The following is a 10,265-nucleotide window of genomic DNA, read 5'->3' as shown; positions in this document are numbered from 1 at the left end:
GCCCTTAATCTTCCCATCACATCTGCAGCAGACCACCCACTGCTCCCGCTAGCCCCACCCCTGGCCTCACCTTAAGCTCCCCTCCCAGCACTCCACGACCCTCCCCTGCCTTGTCCCACAGAACTACAGCTCCTATTGCCACCTTTGGCCTCCATGCACTACTGCCAGGTCAGGAGCTTGGCCCAGAGGTTAAGATGTCCACAGTCCATATCCAAGCATCTGGATTCCATACCAGGGTAAGGATTCTGACTCCAACTTCCTACTAAGGCAGACGCTGGGAGGCAGCAGTGACAGCCCAAGTCCCTGGGTCCCTGCCACCCACATGGGAGACCCCAGGCCCTAGCTTCAGCCAAGCCCAGCCCTAGCCACTGTGGACATTTCAGAGATGAACCAGAGATTTTTCAAATAAAAAAAAATTTGGAAAAAGCCAGCAACAGTTAACCCATCAACAGATCCTGTTTACTCCAGGGGAAATGACAATGTGACCCAATCATTTTCATTCCTACTGAAGCTGGCAGTCTAGGAAGACAGAAGATTCAGCTAACAGTCCATCCAACCACACAGATGGCCAAGAGCAACACGAGCCAATCCAACTACACCTAAATGCAAGCACGCTGCAGATACTCCACACCTGACAGCCTCGCTGTTACAGTGAAAGGCAGCGTGCGCAGGGCTCAGCAGACACCAGACTGCCTGGTTCAAGCACTGGCTCCACCTCAGACCCCAACTTGCGAATACACATTCGACACAGCAACCCACACAGGAAACCCAAGCTCAAGTTCCAGGCTCCTGGCTTTGAAGGGTGGACAAGTAGATGAAGATTTGTCTCTGGATTTCCAATTAAATGGCTTGAGTTTGGGGAAAAAAAAAAAATTGGGGTATGGCATGCACGAGGCACAGTAGTTAGGCCACCACTTGGGATACCTGCATCCCTTCCTGTGCCGGGCTCAAGTCCCAGCTACTCTACTTCCAATCTCGCTTCCTGCTTACGTGAGCCCCGGGAGAAAGAAGTAGGTTGATGGCTCAAGTATGTGCGCCCCTGCCTCCCAGGTGGGAGGTGTGGAGTTCCAAGCTCCTGGATTCAGTGTGGCCCAGCCCTGGCTGGCAGACATGTGGGCAGTGAACCAGCCAAGGTGGAAAATCCCTCCATCTGTCTACCTTTCAAATAAAATGAAAATAAATTTTCAAGTGAAGTGTATGAAGTTCTTGGAAAAGTGGAATTAAAAATTTGTTTTTTAAAAGGACAAACTACATTCTATTATACCAAGTTTCCACTGAATGCTTTAATGGAACACGTAAACTCGGAAGCCACTGAAATCTGCAGTAACAGCAAACTATAAAACCGCTGCTGAATTTCAAATATAGCTCAAACAAGAGACATGTGAGAAAGTTTTACAGTTTATTAATTCCCATGAAAAATTCGCACAATCACTGTAGATAAGATTCACTGCAAAATCTTTACTCCTTCGGCTGTGAAGAGAAAAAGATGAAGTTAGCAACTATCTTTAAAATTCTTTTAAAAGTTCAAAGTCTTCAACAAATCCTAAAATTAATGACATTCATGCAGAACAATTGATAACCTAGAATCAAATTATGTAAAGTCATTAACACAATGTAACATTAAGAAATAAAACAACCGTTCAAGTTAGAAAACAAAAATGGGTTAAATATTAACTACATTTTAAAAACAAAACCATGCTATTAGTAATTTACAAGGTTATAACTCTCTGGTAAATCCATCTCTAAATGATTTACATGCTCTTTAAACTTATCACATTGGTAAACCAAGTAGGTGAACAATCTACAGGAAAAGCTTGAATTATACCTGTTATCCATCTCCAGCTCACTGAATCAGTGGCGGGGAAGGGAGGAAGAAAGGGGAAAAAAACATTTCATTAATAGTCCCTTTTCAAACTCCAGAACCGTCTCAGTGCATGCAATCAGACACCTCAGAAACGGCCGTGTGGGTCCTGAGGACCGTGTACACAGCCTGCCCCAGACACACTGGCTGATTAATCCTCCCAATTCTGTGGACTCCTGCCTGTGCGAAGATGGCATGATGACTTCACAATCATGATGCCAACGTGCTACCATGTCCAGGTGGGCCAGCGCCTGCGTGTGGATGAAATGTGCACACCTGAGCCCTGGCCCTCTGCTCTGCCCAGCAGTGTCCTGCCAGGCTCACGGACACTGACCCAAGAATCAGTCCTAAGTCTAACTCAACCTCAATGGAAATGCTGAAAGGTACCATGTCTTAAAAAGGTAGCTCGGTTCCACACTTTAAAAGACATCATTCACAGCCACAAAAGCAGTGCAAGTAAGTAAAGAATTTAACTTTAGCAGAAATGTTACAATAATCGCTCTTCAAATAGGAGACCACTAAAGACCGCTGCGCTGCACCCGAAAGGAAGCACGTACACCTTCTGCAGCACCGGAAGCAGACTGGATTATGGCGTCGGTGCCAGGGTACATGTGCTCCTGTGTGACCTCATCTGCCAGGTGGCTTTTCAGAGCAGCACCAGGGAACTGCACCAGCACAACTGGAAGGACTGGCAACAGCTCAGGAGCCCCACAAGGCGACCACTCCATCCGTGAAACTCAAAGGTCAAATGAAGACTCAGTACTAAATGTCGTTCAAACCTAGGTCAGAGGACAACCTCTGGCCCCTCTCTGACACTGTCTACAGGTCTAATGGTTCCCACCCAGAAGCCACTGGGGGGTAGTCTCGCTGGCAGCTCATCAACCACCAGCCACTCCACGGTGCTGGGCAGTCAGTGTGATTACAGCCCTGGGCAGGGATGCCACGCTGACTGCCCGGCCTAAGTAAGGAGTCATAAAAGAAAGCCAGGAGCAGCAGAAACCACTGTTCCTTCAGAAGCCCACTGCCCTGCCCCCAGCCCACTATAGTGTCACAAATTTAGGCTGTTCAAGTATGTTTAAAATGGGGTGGTGGTCCATCCTGACCAAATGTTCACAGGAGGACTTACCTACCAAAGGCTCTGATGTAAATTTATAATTATCTCAAAAACCTTCCTATAAAAAGGGTACACCACACAGAAAACTAAAGAAAGAAGAAAACGCTGGGAGGTGGCTGAGGGGAGACTACCAGGACGGAGGCTGTGCCAGGTGTCACTGAGCAGCTTTCACCGGAGCTGCCCAGGAATCCACTGGTCTCGTGGTTCCTGGGGGAAGACGGCTCACAGGCGACATGGCCCTCTCCAAGCCCAGCGTTAACTACCGCAGTCTCCCCAAGCGTGTTGTTATCCGAGACAGAGCATTTCCCAAGTGCAAGTTGCAAAGGTGGCACCTATCTTCCTTCCGTGAGTCATTTCTCCACTTAACATGCGCTTCTGAGTCTCCAAAGTGAACATGATCCCAAAGTCGTTCTCCTTTGCTCATAATACACTAATTTAAAATGGCATTGACATTAAGCTGGATCACACTATAAAATCGTTATCCAAGAGCTCACATGCAAAGCAAACTCAGTGAAGGTGATGCATCCCCACACCGTGCTTACAATCTCAGTACCTGCTAGACACTTCATTTCTGATGAACAACAAATCCAAGAAAGTAGAGGGAGAAGGCAAAAGAATTCACAGAACACTTGATTATTTGATAATTTAACAACCCACCACCTTAATTCAACTATTACAACTAGCTAGCAAAGCTGGTACAAAGCTGCTTATCATTCAAATCATCTAGGTCTGGACTAATTGGAGGAAAGCAATGCTAGGATCTCGACGCCTCTACAGCGTGCCAGGCAAGCATGGGCCACATTGATCCAACTGTTCCTTAGGCCAGGATCCGGGGAGTTTAATCCCAGGGACCAAGAGCTGCTCCCCTCTAACAGTCCATGCCAATGAGCAGTGAAAGGGAGACTCTCCTCGACAGGGCCTGCCAAGCGCCCACCAGGATCACTGCACCAATGTGGCCCCCATGCTGCACTAATCAGAGCTGGTGGGGAGGGCCAAGCTACTCTACTGGTGTGTAGACACACTACGATGCCACACAGCTTCGCAGAACACGTTACCTTCTGTCATCCAGAAGAAGGGGAGGGGAAGAAACATTAAGAAAAGTCATTAACAAAGTTGCTCCTTTCTCAACACTGAAGACCCACAAATGGCAGTTTTCCTGGAGAAACTGTACCTTTTTGCCTGCACCAACGTTGGCCTTGGCAGTTCCCCTGACCTTCTTCATCCTGTTCTTACGCTCCTTTCGCTGCTTTCTTGAGGTCTTTTTCTTCTCATACAGGCCATGCTGAAGGAACAAGAATGCACAGGCTAGCAAACATTAACTCATCAGCACCCACTCCCCTGGGAGCAAAGCGACCAGGTCAGAGCTAAGAAGCCCACTACCAAACCTGCCACCTCCCAGAGGGCTTGCTTTAGGCTGTCTGCCAACTCCTCCCCTTGCCTGTCCAGAGAAGCAGCTACCCTCCCTCTGCCTTTGCTGCTCCTGTTGCCAAGAGACTTTTCCACAGCCTCAACATCATCCCTCAGCAGACCTCCCCAGAGCACATCACAAAGTGCCACAGCAACCACAAGAGAAAAGGCAGTGTGCTGTTAGGAGCCAGGACTCCTGCCCAGTCCCCTCTGTAGTGTCTGACACCAAGCAGATATCAAGAGAGCCTGCCATGGTTGCAAGATATAAGCCCAAACTCAAAGGACCTCACTCAACTTGGTGCCATTTTTCCAAACTATGTATTTCTCTGGAAAATGACCCTTACCCTTGGCCTGCTATGTGAGCACTATTGTACCCGCCCTTCCAAACCCAAGACAATATTCTGAATCCTCATGTCCTATCTATAACACAAACCAAAGAACCTTCTTAGCCCCTTTAGGGTCCTATAACATCTGCACGGCCTTGTCCCTCCTGTACACCCACAACACAATGCTGAACAAATTTAAAAGACACATACTCTTGCAAGTCTGTGTTTGGGTTCATTTTTCTTAGCATAATCCAAGGAATCGTAAATCATGCCAAAGCCCGTTGTCTTGCCACCACCAAAATGAGTTCTGAATCCGAACACAAAGATGACGTCGGGAGTCGTCTTGTACATTTTGGCCAGTTTTTCCCGAATCTCTGTCTTCGGCACAGTCGCCTTGCCAGGGTGGAGCACGTCAATGACCTGGAAGGAGACACCCAGTGTACTGTCCGCCCCAGGGAACTTCACCTTCACCGGAACCGCAGTCCCCCGCACAACCGGACCCGCGTGCCCTCGCTTACCATCTGCTTCCTCTGAAGCAGTCGGTTAGTCATGAACTTCCGGGTCCGGATGGTTACTGTGTCGTTCTGAAACAGACCACACCAGTCGTTAGAAGACTCCATTCCCGAGAGCTAGTACTACCAACTGCATACACACTGGCTATGTGACTACTTCCTCCACTGCAGTGCCCCATTTCAAGTGCTCGCCGCACGTGAACCAACCGCTGGAAAGCGTCCATAAGAAGCAAAAGGGAAAGGTGACTTCCCACTCCCGACAAGCAAGCGCCCCAGGAAAGGGCAGGCCACAGTTGTGTGAACCCACAAGCCCTGTCAAGGGGCTCGCTCCAGAGCAGGGCTCCTCTACCTCAGCAGTGGCTATGGCCTCGTGGTGGGGGCTGTGCCTTGTGTTTAACATTACTTGTAAGATTTCTTGGCCTCAGCCAAGACACCGGGAGCATCATCCCACCACCCCCTCCCCGACTGGAGACAACCCATCACGTCTCCATTCTGCCTACTGAAAACCATCCTGGCTCACGGTACCCTCACCTACCCAGGGTCTACCTCTACACAAACCCGAGGCGAGCACTGCACTCACCACCTGCACGGAATCTGCACTTCCCGAAGGGTCAAGAACTCACGAAACTGGGCAGTCGCTTCGGAACTGTTCTTCCCCTAAGTTCTTGGCAAGGAATGCTGGCTTCCGGTAAGCTTACCATGACTAACAAGGAATTTTACCAAAAAGTTGGAGGTGGAGGCCGGGCTTAAAAGCAGCAAGTGAGACCCGGGCCAAATTAAATTCCTCTCCATGGCACTCGTTTTAACTTTCCACGCATTGGTATGTGTTAACGCAGTAAGACTTGGGTACTGCATTTCCGTTTCCAAACCTCGCGGAGTTAACTTTTCGACGTGACAGCACACCTAGGGAGATCTATAGTTCTGTCCCCTTCAACAAGCTTTCTTTGGACAACTCGCCAGTGGGTACACACGGGTTCGGTAACAAGGGAAGTTTAAGAAAGAAAAAAAAAAAAAAAAAAGACCCTACAAAACGAAACCCTAGCTGTTTTGGCAAACCTTTCTGTTTTACTTACATTTGTTCTAGTAGAGACCGGCTTGACAGCCACAACACCTCGAACCACAAAGGTAACAGGGCAACGGCACTCATTTATTGAAAGCAAAGGGCCAGGGAGCAAACAGCTTGCAGGTGCGGTCACAGACAGGTGCTAAGCCTTCGATGCCCGCGCCGACCCGTCGGGACGCACGCAAGCCCACCTCGTGAGCCATCCCTTCCCGGGGCTAATTTTCCCCGATAAGAGCACCCAGTCGCCCGACGGGTTTTCTAACTTCCACGCGGGCACGGTCTCGCTCGGGCGCCGCCAGCCCCTGCCTCGCCCCCCGGGCTGCCGTCCCCTGCACGGCGCCTACCCCAGCTAGGCGCTCCGGGCGGGACGTGCCTCCGAGGGTCTATACTCCACCCAACCCACTGTGCTCCGCCAGGCCGTCAGGCGCCCTCCACCGCGCCCGCAGTCTCCAAGGCCGGGAGCCCGGCATGCCGGGGTCAGCAGCGAAGCCCGACAGCACCGACTCTTCGCCAGTCGCTCCGAGGCCCTCGGCAACCGGCCCCCGTCAGACACGGCCAGAAAAAAACCAGCCGGGCTTCCCGCAGCTGCATGTCACACATAAGGGCCGAGGGACGAAGGATGGCTCGGATACGAGACGGATGAGAGGGGTCAGGCTGGAGAAACTCACCATGATGGCGGCAGACCCTCACGCAGCCAGGGAGGAAAAGAGAGCCACTCTTTGCCGACCAATCATATCAGCGCGCACGGAAGGCCCCCGGGCGACGTCGGCGTGGGGGCGTGGCCTGGGCCGCGGGGCTGGCCGCGCCAGTGCCTGATTGAAAGTGCCTGGGGTCCCGCGTCACCGAGCTGTGGCCACACCCTAGGTTTGCAGACTGGCCAGTGCAAGGGCTGAGTTTCAGCGGCTTCCACCACAGCGGGCCGAATTGTCGACGCGTGGGGTTGCACAAGAGCACAGCAAGCCTGGAGGGCATCCTGGGAGGTCTTCCAGCGCCAGCCCCTCACTCTGCAGCTGCCTGTCTTTGCTTGCTAGGCCCAAATATCCGTGCTGCTTAACCTGAAGCAGACATACCAAGAATGCAAGCGGGCGCGTTTCAGGAGAAGCTCCGAGGACCTGGTGTGGACCGGGAGCCCGCAGTGTAGACCGGGAAGACCCAGGCCCTGGTGCAGGCGTGGTGGCGCAGCGGGCCGAGCCGCCAGCTGGGGCTCCTGCAGCCCACGTCCCCGTGCCCGGGTTCCCAGCGCCACTTCCGACGCCAGCTCCCCGCTGCTGCGCACCGTGGACGGCAGCAGCGTGCCGGCTCCAGCGCCTGGATCTCTCCCGTCCGCGCGGGAGACCCCGATGGAGTTCCAGGCTCCTGGCGTAGGGGTTCTAGCAGGGCCATGGCTAAGGCACAGAGACGGCAGCAAGTCTCTGCTCCTTTGCTCACCAACTAGCTCCCTAGCCCAGTTTGCTAGGACACAAGGAAGTTGTTAACTCGCCCAGGGTCACACGACTTTTAAGTAGGGATTCTAGATTCCCGTGGGCTCCGTGACTCCAGGACTGTGCTCTATACTAGTACTTAAAATTTTTTTAATTCTCTATTTTATTTGAAAGGCAGTTAGAGAGAGAGATCTTCCATACGCTGTTTCCCCCAGACGGCCACAATGGCCGGGACTGTGCCAGGTCAAAGGCCCCCAGAAGCCAGGAGCTTCCTCCGGGTCTCCCAGGCGGGAGGACTTGGGCCATCTTCCACTGCTTTCCCAGGCCATTGGCAGGGATGTTGTTTTACTACTGGGGCTCCATGGCATATGAACATGGGAGAGTAACGGGCTGGGGCTGTGGTGTGGTGGGTAAAGCCACCGCCTGCAGTGCCAGCATCCCATATGGGCGCCGGTTGGAGTCCCGGCTGCTCCACTTCCGATCCAGCTCCCTGTTAATGCACCTGGGAAAGCAGCGCAGCACAGCCGAAGGACTTGGCTGCTGTAACCACATGGGAGACCTGGATGGAGCTCCTGGCTCCTGGCTTCAGCCTAGGCCAACCCTGGATGTTGCAGCCATTTGGGGAGTGAAAAACCGTGGATGGAGGATCTCTCTCTCTCTCTCTTCCCAAACAAATCAAATTTTGTTTTAGGCTTTTAACTTATTTATTTGAAAAAGCACTGACACACAAAGACAGGGCCACAGAGAACCTTCCACCCGCTGGCTCACACCCCCAGATGACCGCATCAGCCATGGCGAAGCCAGGCAGTAGCCAGGAGCCAGGAACTCCATCCTAAGCACTCAGGCCGCTGGAAGTGGAGCAGCCTGAACGAGTTAGCGCATCTTCCGGATACCGGCATAGCAGGTGCAATCTCAGGAGGCGCCGCCGGGTGGCGCTGCAGAGAGAAGACACAACGCGGCGAGTCGGAAGCCTCTCTTGACAGACAGCCGTGCCAGCGAGTAGCGGAAGAGGAAGAGGCGCGTGGGACGCTCTACGGAGGCCGGCAGGGTTCCGCGGATGCTGTAGCTCCGAATCGAGAAGCACCTCGGGGAGGTGCGGGGGACCTCGGGCCGTCGTTTCTCTAACCCGAGACCCCGCGAGGGCTCCCCGGCAGCCTCCGCCATGGTGAAGGAGCAGTTCCGGGAGACGGACGTGGCCAAGAAAATGTAAGATGGAGCAAGAGCGGGTAAAGGGCGTAAAAGTGAGGGGCAGAGAGGTCGGGGGTCTCCAAGGTGAGGCGCAGTGGGAAGGGGAGGGCCTGGAGCAAAGCCCGCGAGTCCGAGGGCGAGAGCAGCGGCCGGAGGGTCTCGGCCGCTCAGGCCGCTGGACTGGGGCGGAGAGGGCAGAGTGGCCGGGGCCAAGCGCCCGCTCTCCCGAGGCTTGCGGCGGCCCCGTTCTGTCTCCAGCGAGGCCTCGCGCAGCCGCCGCGAGGGCAGTGCCCGGGATAGGGTCTGCCGAGCGGCCGGGGTGGGGTTGCCAGGGCGAAAGCGGCCCCCCAGGCAGAGGCACGACAGCCTCAGAGGAGAGGCTGCTGGTAGACAAACGTCCTCACCGCAGAGCCGAGCGTGCGCTGGGCCCCGCGCTGCCTGGCCTCGCCGGAGGAAGTGGACAAGCCAGCGTTGGCTGCGGCCAGTGCAGCCCCAAGCACAGGCCCAGGCAGGGGGCAGCCCAGGGGCTGGGGCGAGAAGGAAACAGGAAACTTGGAGCTGACCGGGGGAGTCATTTGGAAGCCAAGAGGTCTTGATCAGCATTCTCCTGGAAGGGTTAGGGAAGCCTTGGAGGCCACGGCGTGGAGCCAGGCCCTAGTCATTCCCTCGGCTCCACGTTGCTTGTCCACCGCGTCGTCTTCTCTTGGTCGTAAGGCCGCCAGAAGTCGCTTTTACAGAGGCTTTGTTATTAGTTTTTATTTATTTACTCATTTGAAAACAGCAGGAGGGAAGAGAGAGGGAGGGAGGGAGATCTTCCATCCGCTGGTTCATTGCCCAGGTGGTGGCAACAGCTGGGTCTGCGCCAGACTGAAGCCAGGAGCCGGGAACTCCATCCAGGTCTCCCAGATGAGAAGCGGGGGCCCAGGCCCTTGGGCCATCCTCTGCTGCCTACTGTGCACATCGGTGGGAAGCGGAATGGCCAGTCAGGACTCAGACCGGCCCTATAGGGTGCTTGCATTGCAAGCGGCGGCTTAACCTGCTGCACCACACTAGCCTTTTATTTTTATTTTGCTAGCAGGGTTTTGCCGTTTTGGGGTTTTTTTTAAAGGTTTTTTAATTATTTGAAAGAGTTCCAGCGAGAAACAGAGAGAGAAATATATCTTACACTCACTGGTTCACTCCCCAAATGACAGCAACAACTGAGACTGGGCCAGACCAAAGCCAGGAGCTTCTTCTGGGTCTCCCACCTGGGTGGCAGGGGCCCAAGCACTTCTGCAGCTTGTCCAGGCCATCAACATTGAGCTGGGCACGAGCCAGTGCCCATACGGGATGCACCATACGGTGCACCACAGCACCGGCCCTGCTCGCGAGGT

The 10,265-nt window shown here is 53.7% G+C and overlaps 2 protein-coding genes across 4 annotated transcripts in view; one reads left to right on the top strand and one right to left on the bottom strand.

The window, feature by feature from the left end:
* Positions 1 to 1,385: 1,385 nt before the first annotated feature.
* RPS24 (ribosomal protein S24) lies at positions 1,386 to 7,015 on the bottom strand. 3 transcript variants are annotated; one of them, XM_062214357.1, is made up of 6 exons: positions 5,844 to 5,936; positions 5,227 to 5,292; positions 4,919 to 5,128; positions 4,147 to 4,257; positions 1,826 to 1,846; positions 1,386 to 1,470 (listed from the first exon to the last, which is right to left on the bottom strand). In XM_062214357.1, the coding sequence occupies exons 1-5, from the start codon at positions 5,919 to 5,921 to the stop codon at positions 1,844 to 1,846; spliced, it is 468 nt and encodes a 155-aa protein (XP_062070341.1). In that variant the 5' UTR covers positions 5,922 to 5,936; the 3' UTR covers positions 1,386 to 1,470; positions 1,826 to 1,843. The 3 variants fall into 3 exon arrangements, with proteins under 3 accessions (XP_062070341.1, XP_062070342.1, XP_062070340.1); XM_062214358.1 differs by lacking the exons at positions 1,826 to 1,846; positions 5,844 to 5,936 and adding an exon at positions 6,952 to 7,015; XM_062214356.1 differs by lacking the exon at positions 1,826 to 1,846.
* A 1,696-nt stretch (positions 7,016 to 8,711) lies between these two features.
* Positions 8,712 to 10,265, top strand: part of POLR3A (RNA polymerase III subunit A) — a 53,596-nt gene continuing 52,042 nt past the window's right edge. Inside the window, exon 1 of the mRNA XM_062213858.1 lies at positions 8,712 to 8,910. Within this exon, the coding sequence (XP_062069842.1) occupies positions 8,867 to 8,910 (44 nt within the window). The 5' untranslated portion in view covers positions 8,712 to 8,866. The remainder of the gene's footprint in view (positions 8,911 to 10,265) is intronic.

This window comes from Lepus europaeus, chromosome 17 (genome assembly GCF_033115175.1).
Source record: "Lepus europaeus isolate LE1 chromosome 17, mLepTim1.pri, whole genome shotgun sequence".
Lineage (NCBI taxonomy): Eukaryota > Metazoa > Chordata > Mammalia > Lagomorpha > Leporidae > Lepus > Lepus europaeus.
Note: the sequence above shows the minus strand (reverse complement) of the source record. Positions and strands in the feature narration are given on the sequence as shown.